Source organism: Lampetra fluviatilis, chromosome 76, assembly GCF_964198595.1.
Source record: "Lampetra fluviatilis chromosome 76, kcLamFluv1.1, whole genome shotgun sequence".
Taxonomy (NCBI): domain Eukaryota; kingdom Metazoa; phylum Chordata; class Hyperoartia; order Petromyzontiformes; family Petromyzontidae; genus Lampetra; species Lampetra fluviatilis.
Window position 1 is genome coordinate 1494961 of NC_136350.1, and position 19609 is coordinate 1514569.

The 19609-nt window shown below is 46.6% G+C and overlaps 1 protein-coding gene across 1 annotated transcript in view; it reads right to left on the reverse strand.

Moving 5' to 3' along the window:
• LOC144953404 (UDP-glucuronosyltransferase 2C1-like) overlaps positions 1 to 19609 on the reverse strand; it is a 36384-nt gene that overhangs the window by 9049 nt on the left and 7726 nt on the right. Inside the window, exons 4-5 of the mRNA XM_078883980.1 lie at positions 18778 to 19134; positions 18369 to 18517 (exon numbers count right to left, since the gene is read on the reverse strand). Coding sequence (XP_078740106.1) covers positions 18369 to 18517; positions 18778 to 19134 — 506 coding nt within the window. The remainder of the gene's footprint in view (positions 1 to 18368; positions 18518 to 18777; positions 19135 to 19609) is intronic.

The following is a 19609-nucleotide window of genomic DNA, read 5'->3' on the forward strand; positions in this document are numbered from 1 at the left end:
AAGTGTCATCCACATATGTAAACCAAACAGAGGGTTTCGGTGTACTTGAAGCAAGTGCTCTTGCTTTAAAGTTTTCCAAATACAATTCTTCACTGGCAGGACACAAAGGGAGAGACCAATACTGCTCATTCCTCTTGTTTATAGAAATGACCTCCATAAGAAATAAGTGTTATTTAGACAATGCTCGGCTAATTGTGGAATATCTTTGGGTAAACTTGTCTTATTTAAACTAGATTCGAAGCTTTCGTGACTGCAGGAATTACTCTTTGCTTCTTTCGGTAAAGTCACGTAAAAAGAAATTAAGTTAAATAATAATAGAATACGACCTTTCGATTGCAACACAAGCAACCATTATCAGGTACAAATTAATGAGAAAACAAACATAGTAAACTTGGAAATATAATGCAATGCAACACAGAGTCGGCCAACAAAACAGTCAACACCCCACCTGGTTGATTACATTCTTCCAAAGATTGCTAAATTTGAGAGATAGATCAAACAGACATGGAGACGCACAGACAGACACACAAGTAGAGAAAGACTCGCACAGAGACAAAAAGAGAGACACACACATGTACCAGCGTATGGAGCAATTGAATCGATATCCGGAACTCTCGTGAACAGAGAAATTGCATGAAAGCTTACTAGAATATCATTAGGGTTAAGTTTAATATATTTAATCACATTCACAACATTTCTTATGAATGAAGAGGTCCTAATGATGTATGGCTGTGTTTGGTTTGTCACATACTGTGCTAATTTATGTGGCAGAGCCTATTGTATATACTATTGGTCTTAATGGGACACCAATTTTGTGAATCTTGATGACCTTTATAGTCCAGGTGTTTTTAGGCCCTGGTTTAATTTGGTATTGCTCAGCCTTGGGAATTAATGAATTTCCACTTATTGCAGTAGTCTTACCTTCCAATGTATTAGTTGAGTTATAAAGTCACAAACCTTATAAGTGCATGCTTTATAAAGGCATCACATACTAATGAACTGATTAACAATCTATTTTTATGTAATTATAATAATCCACCCTTCTGCTCTCCCCACCTGTTTGGCTCACAGTAATGACGCAATTTTACTCTATTTAAGACGTGAAGCAATCCACCTGCTTCTAGTAAATTTCCCAATGATGCTGGATATAATTACCAGCGAAATGTCGTACTCAAATTGTAAATGTTTTGGATTTACACTCCAACACACGGGTGGGCTGAAGTAGTAAATCATTGGCACATTTTGTTCACGTGACAAATCTTTCTGGTTGGCTGTGTCAGGTGGTGGCAGGTTACGACACATTTTTACTTACGCGATTTAACCTAAAAACCTTTAATATATATGATATGGGTCGCGAAAGGCTACGTGTCATACCGACAATAGAAAGCCTATATATTAGCATTTGTGGCTAGATCGCTTCTGAAAAATAGCTAAACAGTTCAGTGAGCCTTACCTGAGAAGTGAAATTCAACATGCTAAAGAAGCGCTCCAAATGAACGGTTACAATGATGCACAAATCAACAGGGCATTGAATTCGAAAACCAAATCAAATAAGTAATGAAAACGATCAAAATACTGTACATTGCGGGAGTAACTGATAAACTAGCCAGATGTTTGGAAAAACAAAACATCCGAATCAGATTTGGCACGGTACATAAAATACAGAAATTAATATCTGGTACAAAATATGTATTACCGAAGCTATCAACAGAAGGTGTGAACAGGATTAAATGCACGTGTGGTAAATGTTATGTTGGGCAAACAAGACGAATGATCAGCACGAGACTAAAAGAACATCAGAGAAATATTAAGTTCTCACAAATACAACTGTCAGCAGCAGCAGAACACGCGTGCCAACAAGGACACGCAATTGATTTTGATAATGTTGAAGTTTTGTGCAAAACTAACTACTACTGACAAAGACTAATTAGATAATTTATCGAAATTGAAAGAAATCAAAGTAACTTTAACCGTTCGGTTAGCTACCGATTTGTTTTGCGTGGAAACGAATAATAAAATAATACATTATTTAAATGCATGCCTACAAAAGGCAGTATACTTCAATAGGGCTATTTTAATAAACATAATAGACAGGGAGGACAAGTTCGAAGGGCTTGCATAATTCACATACATAATGTACGTTGTCGCAGTAATCCCCCCCCCCCCCCCCCAGCATTGTGCAAGAGTGCAGATGGGAAGTCAACACCTCTACGCCTCTACATAAAGAACGAAACAGTAAGACTTCTCCACAAATCTGTCTGTCGCCTGATGAAGCTAGTTGTAATTACTGGCAAAACGTCATACTCAGATTGTAAATGTTGTGGCTTGGCTCTCCAACACACCGGTGTGCTGTACGAGTGACGAATTGGCATGCTCCGTTTACGTGATAACCCTTACTAGTTGGCAGTTTCGGGTGGTGGCGGGTTTTAACGACACATTTATATCTAACTCAAAAACCTCTTATGGGCCTTACCTGGTAAAATAAAAATAGTTAAGTTTATGTCAGAATCAGAAACGGTTTTAATCGCCATGAAAGTTTGCTCATGGAATTTACTATGGCCGCAAGGTGCATACATTCAACATGTAGGAATCTTAACTTAAATAGGTGATGTACAGTCTAACTATACTAATGTCTTGCCTCACGGCATATGTGGAGCGTGTGTTCACAGGAAGTTCCTGTTTTTTGATGCTAATGTTGGTCACGTGACCAGGAAGTGACGATGTTAGATTTCCACTGTACCACGCGGGCGTCAGCCATTACACAGATAAGTCAAGATGGCGGCACGCATCGCATCTCAGTGAGATCACAGCTGCACTTGTCCATTGTGGGAGCTTAAGAAGCATTATCTGTAAGTTGTTTATATTCCTATAATATTGGAAATGCTGTTGTAATGTTGGAATGACCGTTATAGCAATGTAAATGCCTTTATGGTGCCGTTAAGTTGTTGTAGTAAATACGAGGCCTAGTTAGTAACGAAGCCTGTGACGTTCCTTATTGTGGATGTTACTTGTGATTTAGTAGGTCGAGTCAGACTTGTGCCTATGTTGCGATCCTGAGAGTGATGACGAAGTATCTCATCCACAGTTTAGTGTTAAGTGTAATGCTGTACATTTGGGGTGCAGTGGGATGACTACACTATGTGCCTGTATGCAACGCACCAGCTTGTGCCTTTGTCTAGTTGTACAGGGGTAATGTGGGGGCATGGTCCTTCCAGGATCTATTGTTATCTGAGACAATGTTCTGATGCTGTGGTGTTCATTGTGTGGGTGTTTCCGAATTATAACAGATGCTGTATCTGTGTTTTCTCACCAGTTTTACCTCTTACAATCAATAAATGACGATCGGAGTTGGACGATCATCCTGGCTCCGAGGGTTTATTGAACACATGGTTATCTACTCGACTAGCGGTGCAACGCAGCGCACAGCGAGGCCGAGATAGTAAAAAGATATTATTCTTGAAGCTCCCAACCAGTGCTGCAGCCAGCTCTCTGCAGCCAAGTAAAAAGATATTATTCTTGAAGCTCCCAACAAGTGCTGCAGCCAGCTCTCTGCAGCCAAGTAAAAAGATACTCTTCTTAAAGTTCCCAAGAAGTCCTGCAGCCAGCTCTGTAGTCAGCTCTGCAGCCAGCCCTGCAACCAGCTCTGCAACCAGCTCTGCAGCCAGCTCTGCAGTCAGCCCTGCAGCCAGCCCTGCAGCCAGCGCTGCAGTCAGCTCTGCAGCCAGCTCTGCAGCCAGCCCTGCAGTCAGCCTGCAACAAGCAAGGAACTCTGCAACGAGTCTACATTAAAATCGTACTGCAAGCATCGCAGCATGGAAAGCCACAGTTCAGCAGGGAGAGATGCTGAAGAAGGTGAACCAATCAATCCAGGATCTCCCATCCTGCCTCAAGAGGACCAAGGGAGTTCAAGGCCCCAGAGGGAGGTCAGGTTGACGCAACGGGCCTTGGAAAGCTATGAGGCTGAGAAACAGGACCTTGATGCCAGGATACAACGGGCATGGAACCGGGTTGAAGCAGATTTATCTGAAGCTTCAAATGCCTCGGACACAGTGGCCTCAATTCAGCAGGCCATCCAGCGAGTGAATGTGAGCAGCTCAAGCTACAAGCTCCTGGCAAATAAATACATCTCGCTCCTGATGAAGGTGAAAACAGATGAGGGCATTGAGGGAGTGCGCAGACGAGCACTTCCTCGAACTGCTCGATGATAATGTGCAGGCAGTGATACAAGATGCAATGGACCGTGTGGAGGGCTTAAGAGAGACACGATCTCAGCACTCTGTCTCATCCAGGTCCACCACAAAATCTAAAGCCTCAGCACACTCAAAGACATCATCTACTAGTATGGCAGCAGCTCAGGCACGCGCAGAAGCAGCAAACGCCCGTATTGCCTACATGGCTGAAGAGGAAGCCATGCTAATTGAAAAGGCCCACATACAAGAAAAAGCAAGCATAGCAACTGCTGCCGCACGGAGGAAAGCAGAGCAAGAAAGTATATTAGCAACTGCTGCCGCACGAGAGCAAGAGAGTATATTAGTGGCTACCGCCACGCGGAAGAACATTGAGCTGGATGCTAAGTTAAACACCCTACAACTCGAAAGGGAAGCAGCTGCTGCAATGGCCCAGGCAGAGGTGCTCGAGGCAGCAGCTAACCTGGATAAGGAAGAGAATTGGAGTGAGTTTGGCACTCAGATACCTGTCAAGGACTGTGATCAACTCACCAGAAAAACTATTTTGGACTGGTCTGAACAATGCATCAATGCTCCTCCACCAAACCATACTGAACAAAGGGTGGACGTTCAGGCATTGCCATCTCCACTCCGAATGAACATGAATGCTGTCTACAGGAATGGTGGAAATGCATATCCTGCCCTGGCAGTTAGTCGCCAACTCGGCATCGCGCACGTGGGGTCAGACGTGGATGCACCAAGTCAGACCCACATTCCAGACAGTCATATAAGGGGATCCAGCCAACGTGATCGAAACCCTTTGGGCCCACAGTCCAACGCCATCGCAAATGACAGCATGCAAGGCAATGCAGCAAATAATAGCACCTCACAAGCGCCAATATGGACACACTCTGGATCAGCAGGACTAGGGGACTTTGCTAGGTACCTGGCTCACCGCGAACTAATCAACACAGGACTCGTTAAGTTTGATGACCACTCTGAGAACTATCGAGCCTGGAGATCTACCTTCAGGAATGCAATCCGAAATGCAGACATCTCTGCAAGTGAAGAACTCGACCTGTTGGTGAAATGGTTAGGAAATGAATCTTCAGAATACGCAAAGAGGATCCGGTCAGCAAACATTGACGACCCCGCCTCAAGCCTGCATGTGGTGTGGGAGAGGCTCGAAGAGTGCTATGGTAGCCCAGAAACCATTGAGAAGGCTCTCTTCAAGAAGTTGCAGAACTTTCCAAAATCTCTGGTCGAGACAATAAAAGGTTACGGGAGCTTGGAGATCTTTTGATGGAGCTTGAATCAGCCCAGGCTGATCCCTACTTACCAGGTCTCATTTTCTTGAATACCTACCATGGCGTGAACCCCATCATAGAGAAATTGCCATTTGACGTGCAGGAAAAATGGAGAACAGCGGGTTCAAGATACAAGTCAGAGCATCAGGTTGCATTCCCCCCATTCTCTTTTTTCTCAAAGTTTATCCGCAACCTGGCTAAGACTAGAAATGACCCGAGTTTCATGTTTGGCACCACGGGGATTTCCAGTCCAGATCTCCCAAAAATGGAAAGGACAACGGCGAAACGAGGAACAGCGAGAGTGCCAATTTCCGTACACAAGACTGAGGTCTCTCCTGCGACATTCGCAAACTCCGTCCAGGCAACCACCACAAAGAAAAAGATAGAGGATCCAGAGAAGCAATGCCTATTGCATGATAAACCTCACTCCCTCCAGAAATGCCGTGAGTTCAGGAGGAAGCCATTGGAAGAGTGGAAGAACATGCTGAAAGAATTTGGAGTGTGCTTCAAATGCTGTGCTTCTACAAACCACCTTGCAAGGAATTGCAAGACAGATATCAAGTGCGAGAAATGTGGCAGCGACAAACACACAACTGCTCTGCACACATTTTACTCGAAACCCAGTAGCACTAAGGCTTCCGATCCCGAAGCAGAGCACGGCGGGGAGCAAGGCGAGACCGCCGCACTCACTTCGTCAATCACAACCAAATGCACAGAAGTCTGTGGAGAAGGCTTCAAAGGAAGGTCTTGCTCAAAGATATGCCTCGTCCGAGTCTATCCCAAAGGACATCCTGAAAGGGCAGTAAGGATGTACGCCATAATGGACGACCAGAGCAACAGGTCTTTGGCAAGGTCAGAGTTCTTTGATCAGCTAAGTGTAGGTGGGAATTCCTTTCCATACACGCTCAGAACATGCTCAGGACTGATGGAGACAGCGGGAAGAAGAGCGAGCGGCCTCATGGTGGAAACCATAGATAGCACCATGAAGCTAGCCCTTCCTACGGTGACAGAGTGCAACGAGATACCGGACGACAGGAGTGAGATTCCCACGCCCGAAGTTGCACGTCACCACCCACACCTGAAATCCATAGCAGAGTTCATCCCGCCATTGGATCACGCGGCACAGATTTTACTTCTGCTTGGCAGGGACATGCTGAGAGTCCACAAGGTTCGTAACCAACGCAATGAACCTCACGACGCTCCCTATGCCCAGAGACTCGACCTAGGATGGGTCATCGTAGGTGACGTTTGTCTGAAGGGAATACACAAACCAGACCACATTAGCACATTCAGAACGAGTGTGCTCACGAATGGATGCACGTCGCTCTTCAAACCGTGCCCCAACCACTTCACGCTGAAAGAGGAACTCGGCGAGAGAAGTCAAGGCTGTACCGTGCAGACTTACAAAGAAACCACCATGACTTCGCTTGTGCATCCACCGTCTTCGTTGGAGTTTGTTCCTCCATGTTTCTCCAAGCCAGTCCTGACTGACGGGAAGAAGACTAAGGTGAAGCCGCTGCTCGTCGCTCTGCTGGTGGCGGTGGTCGCTGTGACTGTGGCCTCTCCGTTCCTCGACTCGGAGCTATCGTCCGAGTGGGAATTCTGGAAGGAGTTCCACCGCAAGGCCCCACAACCGGAACATACCATCTCAAGGCTCGAGCTGTGTGGAGCGGTTCTTGTTACAGAGGTGGCGGAACTGATCTTAGACGAATTTGACGTCAAACTGGACCCGGTCAAGTTCTAAAAGGACAGTAAGGTCGTACTAGGCTACATAAACAACCAAACCAGAAGGTTCTACACCTACATCAGCAACCGGGTGGAGCGCATCAGGAGATCGACGCAGCCGGAGCAATGGAATTACGTTCCAACTGACCAGAATCCAGCAGATCTCGCAACTAGGTCCATCCCTGCATCTCTGCTGAATCAAACCATCTGGCTGACGGGTCCAGCGTTCCTGTTACGACGTGACGCTGGCCCATGTACTACCAAGGAGACCTTTGGACTCTTAGAGCCCGAGTCCGACAAGGAGATTCGTCCTCTAGTGACAACTTTCGTAACAAATGTGCGACCAAGAAGTCCACTGAGTCCACACCATTTTGAACATTTCTCGAAATGGACGACGGTCGTGCGAGCGATAGCACATTTAACGCATATTGCAGACTGCTTCCATCGCCCAATGAGAGGCACCACTGGTAGCTGCAATGGATGGCATCACTGCACAGTGCCACGCACTGAAGATGAGCTTTCCAGAGCAAGGGAATCAATCTTCCGCTGTGTGCAACAGGCAGCTTATGCAAGTGAGATCAAGGCCATCAACAAGGGAGAAGACCTTCCTAGGGTCAGCACCCTCAGGAAGCTAAACCCCGGGATGGACAAAGACGACTTGCTCAGGATCGGTGGTCGGCTAGGGAATGCAAAATTAGATGAGAATGAACGAAACCCCCTCATAATCCCAAGCCAGAGCCACATCGCAATCTTACTCGTGCGCCACTACCACGAGAAGGTCAAGCACCAAGGTCGGCACTTCACAGAAGGAGCAATCCGATCTGCAGGGCTGTGGATCGTTGGAGCAAAGAGGTGCATCGCCAGCACCATCCACAAGTGTATCCGGTGTCGCAAGCTACGTGGAAAACAGGAAGAACAGAAAATGGCAGACCTCCCAGCCGATCGACTCAGTGTGGAACCTCCCTTCACCTTTGTAGGGATTGACGTGTTCAGACCGTGGACAGTCATCTCCCGCCGCACCAGAGGAGGGCTCGCGAACAGCAAACGTTGGGCAGTGCTGTTCACCTGTGTAGTGGTGATACGCGCTGGGGTAGCGATCAGGTGCCAGTGCGTTGTGATTGGATGTGTGGGTGGTGACGCGCGCTGACGGTGAGGGATCAGGGGTCAGCGCGGGATCGTGGGTTGTGTGGTGTTGATTGGCTGGGTGCCGGTGACGTGCTGGTGTGGGAGTGATCGAGTGGCAGCACGGCGTGATTGGTTGGTGAGTGGAAACACGCGTTGGGGAAAAAGGATCGTACAGATAACGCGTTGTGATTGGTTCACTAACAAGCGATGCTCGCATCGAGGTCCGCATCCGCTCCGTCTCCCGGGAGGAACGACTATATAAGGGGATGCGCACAGGCGCACGGGGAGAGTGTAACCAGCGAAGACTGAAGACGGGAAGAAGAGCCAGGGCCCTGCGGTACCTAGTCCCGCTGTCCTGCGAGGACCGGGACTCTGTGTAACCCAGAGGCGGGGGTAGTGTGAGCATGCAGTGTCAGCATGCCGAGTGTGTAGCCGGGGCCTAGAGTCTACACGAGACGAGTGATATGGGTGTAGCCAGAGGCGTAGGGTCTACACGAGACGAGTCTACACAAGAAGAGTCTACCCGAGACGAGTGATGTGTGTGTAGTCAGAGGCATAGGGTCTACACGAGGCGAGTCTACACGAGACGAGTGAGGCGTGTGTAGCTAGAGGCTTGGAGTCTACACGAGTTCAGTACGGTGTGTTATAGGAAGAGAAGAGGTTACGAGTTGTACCGGTGTCTGGTGACCGTACGCGGAAGAATAGAGACTACACGTTGTATCGAGATAAGTGAAGATTTAATAAAAGAAGTGTGTTACCCGTCAAGGAGTTTCCTGCCGTCATTTCCAATACTTCACCTGTATGAGTACACGAGCAGTGCACATCGAAGTCATCGAGCCCATGGACTCTTCGAGCTTTATAAATGCACTCCGGAGATTCTTCGCCATCAGAGGGCCAGCCAAGCAACTCCGTTCTGATTGTGGAACCAATTTCATAGGAGCATGTAAAGAGCTTAAGATCAATACGAAGAATGTCGAAGATTATTCTGTCAGGAAATACCTTGGTGACCAAGGCTGCACATGGATCTTCAATCCTCCCCACTCTTCGCACATGGGTGGAGCCTGGGAACGCATGATCGGGATTGCTCGACGCATTCTCGACTCCATGCTATGTGATGTCGGGTCCACACGGCTCTCTCACGAGGTCTTGACCACTCTCATGGCCGAGGTCTCAGCCATAATTAACTCAAGACACCTGATCCCCGTCTCAACCGACCCGGAGTCACCATTCATCTTGACTCCTGCTACACTTCTTAGCCAGAAGACAGATGTGCTCACAGCACCTACCGAGGAGGCCAGCACTGCAGACCTCTACAGACGTCAATGGAGACAAGTGCAGAGCTTCGCGAACACGTTCTGGCGTCGCTGGAAAAACGAGTACCTTACGACACTCCAAGTGCGCAACAAGTGGCAGTCTAATAGACCAGACATCCAAGAAGGCGACCTCGTCCTACTGAAGGACAACCAAGCCAAACGGAATGAGTGGCCAATGGGCCGCATCCTCAAGTCGATTCCAAGTGCCGATGGAAAAGTTCGAAAGGTCGAGGTTATGATTGCGAAGCAAGGTGTCGCAAGAACTTTCATCAGGCACATAGTCGAGATAGTACTACTTCTCTCTCGCAAAGATATGGACAATAAGTCGACCCGTTGAAGTTGTTATACACTTGTTTATGAGATAGGAAATAAATGGTGGTATCTCCTAGATACCAGACAGGGAGTGTCTTGCCTCACGGCAGATGTGGAGCGTGTGTTCACAGGAAGTTCCTGTTTTTTTATGCTAATGTTGGTCACGTGACCAGGAAGTGACGATGTTAGATTTCCACTGTACCACGCGGGCGTCAGCCATTACACAGATAAGTCAAGATGGCGGCACGCATCGCATCTCAATGAGATCACAGCTGCACTTGTCCATTGTGGGAGCTTAAGAAGCATTATCTGTAAGTTGTTTATATTCCTATAATATTGGAAATGCTGTTGTAATGTTGGAATGACCGTTATAGCAATGTAAATGCCTTTATGGTGCCGTTAAGTTGTTGTAGTAAATACGAGGCCTAGTTAGTAACGAAGCCTGTGACGTTCCTTATTGTGGATGTTACTTGTGATTTAGTAGGTCGAGTCAGACTTGTGCCTATGTTGCGATCCTGAGAGTGATGACGAAGTATCTCATCCACAGTTTAGTGTTAAGTGTAATGCTGTACATTTGGGGTGCAGTGGGATGACTACACTATGTGCCTGTATGCAACGCACCAGCTTGTGCCTTTGTCTAGTTGTACAGGGGTAATGTGGGGGCCTGGTCCTTCCAGGATCTATTGTTATCTGAGACAATGTTCTGATGCTGTGGTGTTCATTGTGTGGGTGTTTCCGAATTATAACAGATGCTGTATCTGTGTTTTCTCACCAGTTTTACCTGTTACAATCAACAAATGACGATCGGAGTTGGACGGTCATCCTGGCTCCGAGGGTTTATTGAACACATGGTTATCTACTCGACTAGCGGTGCAACGCAGCGCACAGCGAGGCCGAGATAACTAACGTTACAAAGTATAACTAATACTAACGGGCTAAAGTATGTAAAATTATGAATAAGTAGACCATATAAAATGTGAAATGTAAAATGTGAATTAGCCGTAATATACAATCTTAGAATACAAAAATACAAATAAGAAAACACGTAAGTATGACAAGGTGTAATTATGTAGAAAAATGTTATAGTAAGTGTAAAAGTAATTTTAAGTGTAAAAGTCATTTTAAGCCCTTGGCCTTGAGGAGGCCAACAGCGGATGGGAAGAAACTGTTTTTATGACGTGAGGTTTTGGTCCTGATGGACCGCAGCCTTCTGCTGGAGGGGAGTAGCTGGAACAGAGAGTATCCAGGGTGAGAGGAATCGTCCACAATCTTCCTCGCTCGCCTGAGGGTTCTCAAGGTGTGCGAGTCCTCAAGTGTTGGTAGATTACAGCCAATCACCTTCTCAGCAGTGCGGATGATACGCTGCAGTCTGCTCTTGTCCTTGGCAGTGGCATCAGTGTACCAGATGGTGATGGAGGAGGTGAGGATGGACTCAATGATGGCTGTATAGAAGCGCACCATCATTGTCTTTGGCAGATTAAATTTCTTCAGCTGCCGTAGGAAGTACATCCTCTGTTGAGCTCTCTTGATAAGGGAGCTGATGTTCAGTTCCCACTTGAGGTCCTGGGAAAGAATAGTGCCCAGGAAGCGGAAGGACTCCACATTGTTGACTGGGGAGTCGCACAGGGTGATGGGGGTGAGTGGGCCTGTATTCTTCCTGAACTCCACAACCATCTCCACGGTCTTAAGAGCATTAAGCTCCAGGTTGTTCTGGCTACACCAGGTCACCAGGTTGTCAGCTTCCCTCCTATAGTCAGACTCATCCCCATCAGAGATGAGCCCACTTAAAGTTTTCGTGACTGCAGGAATTCATATTTTTGGGTCTTTTGGTAAAGTCACGTAGATAGGTGCAAAGAAAATAACAAAATAACAAAAATCTACGACTTTTCGATTGCAACACAAGCAATCGTCATCAGGAGAAAAAAGTGTGTAGTTTAGTAAGAATAACAGTTTAGTTTATAGTATGACACTATCACTTCTTATTGAATTGTCCTCGGAAAGATAACATGCTCCCGCTATGTGTAGTGGCCTTTTTGACGACAGAGACGGTTGAACTTGAGGCAACACGTATTAATTAACTCTAAATATGTTACAGCTCTATACTTGAAGAGGTAACGGCCTCTTCAACAGTTCTCTCAAGGGAAGTATTCCCGAGCTAACTCACCAAGCTAGCTCGCTTACTTCCCACCTGTATTTCACACTCTCACGAAGACTACCTGACCTGGCCCAGCCAAGCACAGGTCTCGACCACCAGCCACACGAATCCGGCCCTTACAAGGACATCGGCCTTCGCGGCTCTGGGGCCACACCACTGGCTTGCTCTTCCCGGCCCTTAGAAGGACAGCAGGTCAGAGGAGTCCCAGGGTTATAGCTAGCTGGACTTCGGGCTTCATTGGTTCTTCGTCTTCAGCTCGCTCCAACTCAACTCTCCGGCTCCCGCCATTTATACGATTCCCCACCAAGGGGCGGGGGTTCTGTGGGATCCTAGCACCACATCCCCCTCTCCTCGAGAGGGGCGGGTTTTGTGGGATCGTAGCACCACATCCCCCTCCCCTCGAGAGGGGTCCCGAATAGGGATGTATTACAACCGCCCCCCGCACAGGTAAGTCATGGCGTTAACCGTAGCTGGTGTTCGCGCCTGTTCCAATACCACCACCACATATGCAACACTAAGGGAAGGGGATGTCACCACGGCGCTTGTGCCAGGTTAGGTGCACCTTGAAGTCACTGCTTGTTGGCACTGTCACCCGACAGACCCAGGTTTTATGAGTTGACTGAGATGACTGGTAGATGCACTACCTGTTCTGTACTGTCAACTTGCAGCATTTTAGCCGCATAGCCCTCCGCTCCATGCTGTGGACGTCGTTATTCTGCCCTCCATCGTTGTTGAAGGGCACCCATCTCAAAATGCCCAGAAGGATCTTCCATAAGCCTCACCAACAGAGGCCAATCTTGATGGCACGAGTACCAGTCACTGGAAAATCTACTCAGCTCCACGTCCTCCTATACTGCATCAGCCCATCCCCTCTCATGCCCGTGCCACACCGATTTAGCCCCCTTTTTGCATCGTAAGTAAAACTGTTTCCCAATGAATTTATCTTAGTTGTTTCCAGTGCAACAACTATTTATCTACCAAACATGTTCGAATGTTGTGGGTCATCTATAAACCTGGTCAAAAGGTCAAAAATTTGTTATTGCAATTAACATAAGCAATTTATTTCATCATACAATGCATTACTTTCCCCAAGTTTCAGTAAATCATAATTAACAGGCAAATAGAAAATATTTCTGAACCATAAGCTCTCGGTGTGGCCTCTTGCGACAGCATTCGCATAAACTGCTCTTGCTCCTATACACCGGGGTCTTGAGTGATTTGTTTGATCGACATCTCACGCGGGAGCCACAGGATGATGTCATTCCTTTGAGGGTCGCAGTCCACTTTGAACGTTAACTGACAACTGAAGCACGCAATTTGCTGCAGGGGTTTATGCATCCAAACAGGTGATGTGTTCAAAAAGTGACAGCTGTCTCCCTCGAACTGAGCTCTCGATTGCTAGGAGACCAGTCCTAGATGCAATGTTGAATTTTATAATGAAGTCTAATCATTGGATGCCAACAATACATATTTGGCATCACATGTGGAAGGACTGCAACTGATACAAATTAGCTTGAAGCAATGTCTAGGCCTCCACACCATACAACAACACTGACAAAACACAGCACTGGTAGACTCTTAATTTGGTGCCCAGACGTACTTGTTTCTGGGACCAACTGCGGATCAGACCATTATTCTTGAGGCCAGGCCAATCCAGCGCATGACATCAGGTCTAGATTGTCCATCAGTGGTCTCTGCAAATCCCAGGTCGAGATATTCCTCCATTGGTTTGACAGTGTTGCCATTGATTACGCAGGGTACTTCTGAAGGTCCGCAGCCCAAGTTCTGGACTTTGGTTTTTCTTACATGAAACATTTAGTCCCATTGTTTTTCTCATGTTGTTGAAATGTTGATGGACTGCTGTGAACGTTTCAGACTTCTAAACAAACAAAACTGCATCACCGTAGTTGGGGTCAATGAAGTGGTGCCGGCCAATCCTGACTCCAAGGTCGCGGGTCATGTCAAATATCCATTTGATCACCCAACAAAACAGCAACCAGTGCGAGGATGCATCCTTGACACATCCCAGATATGGCTTCGACACAAACTCTTGCGTTTGTGCCTGCATTCTGATCTTTTACAAGGTCCGGCAGGATGCCAGGGATCCCAATGCCTCTCAAGGCAGACCAGAGATCGGATCAATCCACAGAGTAAAAAGCCACCTTCAATGGGCGGTCAGTGCAGTTCTGCAAGTAGGCAGAGTGCCAGCACACCATCCATCGTAGAACAACCAGCTTTGAATCCTGATTGCTGTGGGCGCTGGTGTTTTGTCAGGAGTGGTTGCAACCTGCCCAGAAGTACACGTGTAAAAACCTTTCCTGCTACTGGAGTATCTACGTATGTATGTTAAACTTTTTTTTACCTGGAGCATGCCACTGAGAGATGAGACCTTCACATCAGCCCAGTTTCACCACGACATGGATATTATGCTCATGACGTGCAGCAGCATTTTTTTTATTGGCTAAACAATGCTGTGTGGAAGCTTCCTGGATTATTACTGCATATGAAGTTTGTGGTCTTAGTGGATCCATATAAACCATTTATTTTCTATGCTTGTGAAAAGTAGACCTCCTTTTAAATTAAGAATTGCCCTGCCTATGAATTATCCTGAGTTTAACCAGACTATAATCTGTGAGGACCTCAGAAATCCTTGAAAGATCTGACAAAATCAATGGGCTCCTCTAACAGGTGAACCTGCATAGGCTGAGTCATGTAGCCCACATGCATAGCTACCACATACCCAAGCACGTTTCGTTTTTCCAAATATAGGGAGCCTAAATAGGTATGGTATCAGCTAGAGACGAGGTCGGCTGATATTGTAGAGAAAGCTATGGAGCTGATTAGATTTTCTGATGATTGTTACCAACAGGGTCGAAATGTATATACAGTATGTTGAACTTCTTTCGCATTGTGCATAGCCAACCGTGCTTATCAGAGGTGCTTAGGAAGGACAGAAAACTAAACACAAAAAGCAGTTGTAAAGAAATTAGTTTTCAAATGAGAAATTAGTTTTCAATTTAAAGATAGTGAGGATATATGTATATTATTACTACATGCCGTTACGGGATCCTTTCCCTTTGTACAGATACATAATTATACTGTCTCTCCAATCAGCAGGTGCCTCTCTGGACATCCAGACCTTGATGAAGAGCTGATGTAAACCTCTGCTAATAAGATGCAGAGCACCTTTCAACAGTTCTGGAGAAATACCATCTAGCCGAACTGATTTATCATCATGAATCTTCATGATGGCATGCTGAACTTCCTCTGATGCAGAAGGGTTTGTGTTGGTTTCACAGTCGGAATCCGCATTGATTGCTGATGCAGTGTCTATGAATGGGGGACAAGCATCTGCTGGTGGGTGATTTAACACTGGTGCATGATGCTCAGTCCATTGTATACGGAATTCCTCCACCGATGACCATGCAGAGCCTTATAATTTGGTGATGGGAGCCATGGCAGTATGTCCACCCTTATGTCATTGTGTAACAGTCCCGACTCAACTCCATAAGCCAGTGAGTTCAGATACTTCTCTTGGTCAGCTTTTGCCCGAGCTCTGAAAAATTCCCTGAAGCCTGCGATGTTCCTTGGTGTTATCAGTCTGCCGTGCAGCTGCCTTTTGTTTTTAAACCTTTAAGGTGGAATCGGAGAACCAGGGTGTATGAATAGGCTTTTGAGGGCCTACCATAATTTAAGCAACCAATGTAATCGAGTCTCGTACATGGCACCAGGCACGTTATATATCAACGTCATCTGGTGAAAAAGTGGAGGCTGCCAAACGAGGCACATCTGCCCTGGAGAATGTATCAGCAGTATCGTGGCTGTCCCTGAGCCTCTGGACATCATTCTGCTTTATGGCTGAAGATTTTCTGGGTATTGATAGGTGGAGGTCAACTCGTATTACAGCCAGGCGGTGGTTGGTGTTAGCAGGTGCCTCCACTCCACAGCAAAACCAGGTACGACTCATAGATGGTTCTGTCCTTGGTCAGGATATTATCTATTTTTGTTTTATTATTTTGAGATATAAGTTTGGCTGTGGATGCTCAGTCTACGATACCATGAGTCGACAGCAGTGAGGTGCTCAGATGAGCAAAAGGACAACATCTGGCCGCGTTTTCATTGGCAATCCTGGAGCCAAAAGGCCCTATGACAGATTCTAAGCCACTGCGGTCATTGCCTGTAGCGACATTTAAATATCCAAGGATCACGATTGTGTCATGCTTTGGAATATAAAATAGCAAACCACTTAATTGATCATAGAAGTGGTTTAATTCATCAGTTGGTGCATATACAACAATGACCAACAGATGTCCATTTTGATGCTGCATTCTGGCCAGTCAAATTTGTGGTGAGACAGGTGTCCATGTTACAAGGGATTTGTTGAGAGGCGGCTCGATGATAAGTGCGACCCCCACAAACGTGATGTTGACTTCCAGAATGCAGGATAGTCGTGCCATTGACGGTGGCTTGATCACTTTCTATGAGTCTGGCCTCAGTGATATCGGCAATTATGATGTTATATTTTTCCAGTTGGTGTTCAATAGTGTACGATGGCCTCCTGGTATCATGTCCCATTCATGGTGAGACACCAATCCGGAATGTTTCTCGCAGGTTTGGCTTGACTTTCTTTGGTGTCCTTGCTGGCAAATCCATTGTGGCATAAACCTTACCCAGCGGTGGCTTTCAGCTCGACCAGTCATCCGAGCATTACCTGCTCGTTGTCTGCAATGGACACAGTTTAAAGTAGGGGCTGAAAACCTGGTACTGTAAGGTTGTTTTTGCATTTTTAAGTTGTTAGGTTACCCACAATGCTTTGTCCCCAATGGGTAAGAGCGCAGTAAAGAAAAAACAGCTTTTCTGTTGACCCAGACAGCAGCAAATTCTGCCCAAGATCATAGAGGCACTGCTGCTGCCCCATGTCCACAGCCATTGAGGATGCAAGTACCCACTTCTGCCTGTTCTTCAGTTGCCGGACATGTTGCAGAGCCCCGTCAACGAGGGTATTATCAGGGTTCCTAACAGGCCTTCACGGAGTCGAGACCTCACCGTACTTCACCCTGTTAGGCTGTCCCTTGGCAAGATGTTAACTACTTCCCCTGGTATGCAGGAGGTGTTGGATTTGATCCTGACCCTGATGCCTGCTGTATATTTGGAGTTTACATGTTCTCCCCGTGGTCGAGTGGATTTTTTCCCTCCATTCAGAATCAACGTGCATTTAATGTGTGTGGCTGCTATAAATATCCCATGTGGTAATAAGCCACTTTGTTGAGCTATCATTTGTGTGGCCAGGTCACTTCTGAAAAATATATTTATAACTCCGTGGGGCCTGGTATATATATATATAAATACGTGTATTGTCAACGATTCAGAGACAGTTTCTAGGAGGCACTTTCGTTATTAGCAACTTCCACGGTCTCGCCTGCACACTTTCCGCAGTAGCTTAGCCTAACCTGTACAGAACACGAGCTGTCTAACACTGACGGCACTGACTAAGATTACCAACTACTATCCTTCGTAACGCAATATCTATCAGACGTTTAGCGACGACGGCGACGAGATTACAGCAACGACGAGACGAGTCCATTCCCAGAACCGACAGCCCTGAGCCCCCACTCTCGGCTCCTTTTATACTACCAGCACAGCCTGACTCAGCCCTGACCGCGCCTCTCTTCTTGAACCTGATAGCGGGTTCCAGGGGCCTCCAGGTGGGGTCCTTCGTGACCCTTGCCCTAGTTTCTCTGCTCTGCCAAAACACCGTGCTCATGCTCACCGGCGTGTGTACTGTCTGTCCACCACAGCTGCCGCTGCTGTCCACCAGCTAGCGCTTTTACACTATACATGCATACCATTGCCCAGGTTCGACGATGTGGACAGGACGATGGACTTTTGGAACCCAACATTGAAAGCTAAGATACAGTTGCTGCCCTTCGCACTACGTCTGTTCGTTTCCTTGACGTCGCCAGCCACTCAACCCACAGCTTATTTCAGGTGCGAATGTCCTTGCTAAATATTCACAAAAGCATTCCACCATAACATGGTGTTGAATATTTCAATTATTTTTTGTGATGTGATTCTCGTGGTGCATCTGAATGTATTGGTATATGTAGTGGTGTTTCTTATTCAATTGGTGTTATGTATATGATTTTTGTTATCTAACTGGTGACATTATTAGTGCTCCCGATGTGGTGCTGAGTATGCTGTTGATAACCGTGGTGTTTTTTTGGTGATGTCGCTGTAGAATAAGCTATTGCTTCGCGTAACTTGCCTCGGGTAAGGGGTTTGCGGGCTTGCAGTGGAGCCCCCCGACAAAGACAAAATTTGGAGGGAATGGGCGTGGAAAGTCGAGGTCCCAGTTGTTCCGGATGAGCCAGAACTCGGCACCGCTCATCACCTCACAGATTGTTGTACCTTCTCCTGTGGGGTCAGAGTTGGCAATTAAAGCGGGTTGTCTTTTATACCATGAAATTCTAATTCAAGAAACAGCCATTTCAGCACTTTCTCACAGGTAATTACACGCAAGTGTCACGATCTCATGTTCGTAAAAACGTATTTACCTAAAATGATTTTCCGTAAAAATTTTAAATATTAACTCCTTCAGTATTTTAATCTTATATATCAATTTGGAAGTGTCCTTTTTCGACAACAATTTAAACGTTGGTTAAATAAACACTTACCAAGCAATTCAGCGTATATTCTGTTTGAATTGTTTCCATCCATCAATATATGCATCAAGTCACTGAGAAAATACATCACAGTGTTTTGCACTCGTTGCCAGAAGTGCATATGGTCCGGGAGATTAGACACTGGCATGGGCACGTAGGATGGAGGCGCGGGCATCGCCCCACAGTAGCGCTCGATAATGTAGCTCGGAGTGAAGCGCAGGGAGTAGACGTAGGGAATGCCCAGCATTAACGCCAGTGCATCACCACAGAAGGCGATGGGGTCAGAGAGGAGAACGTCGAACTGGCCGTCCCGCAGACGAGAGATCAGGCCCTTGTCCCGTTTCAACGCCATGCACGTGTCCTTGGTGTCTGTGTGAACGTGCGTGTGCAGATATGTAGCAGTTCTCGGGCTTGCGCGACGCATCCGGCGACCTGAGTTCGATTCCCGCTGGCGGCCAACAGTGACAATTATCTAAACCAGTCGTGGGCCTCCCCTAGGTTAACTCAGCCCAAAACAAGTACCTGGTGCAGTGGATAAACATCACCACTAGAGAGACAAAGATGGCCGTGCGTGGTGTTGGCCACCTACCCTCACGTGTGCTGTGGCAGCCTTTATAGGTGCTCGCTAGCAGCATTTGACCCAACAGCCTATTAAGGCTACAAGGGAATCCTTGCCTTTTTTTGTCTTTCTGCAGATATGCATACATGGTTTACGCTTAACAAGAGACTAATAATTATTAACTATTAACTTTATATTTTTTGTTGATTTTGAGAGACCCACATTTGCTATGTATTGTTATGCCGGGGAATATTGTTTGGGTCTTTCTCAGGACCCTTCTTATTG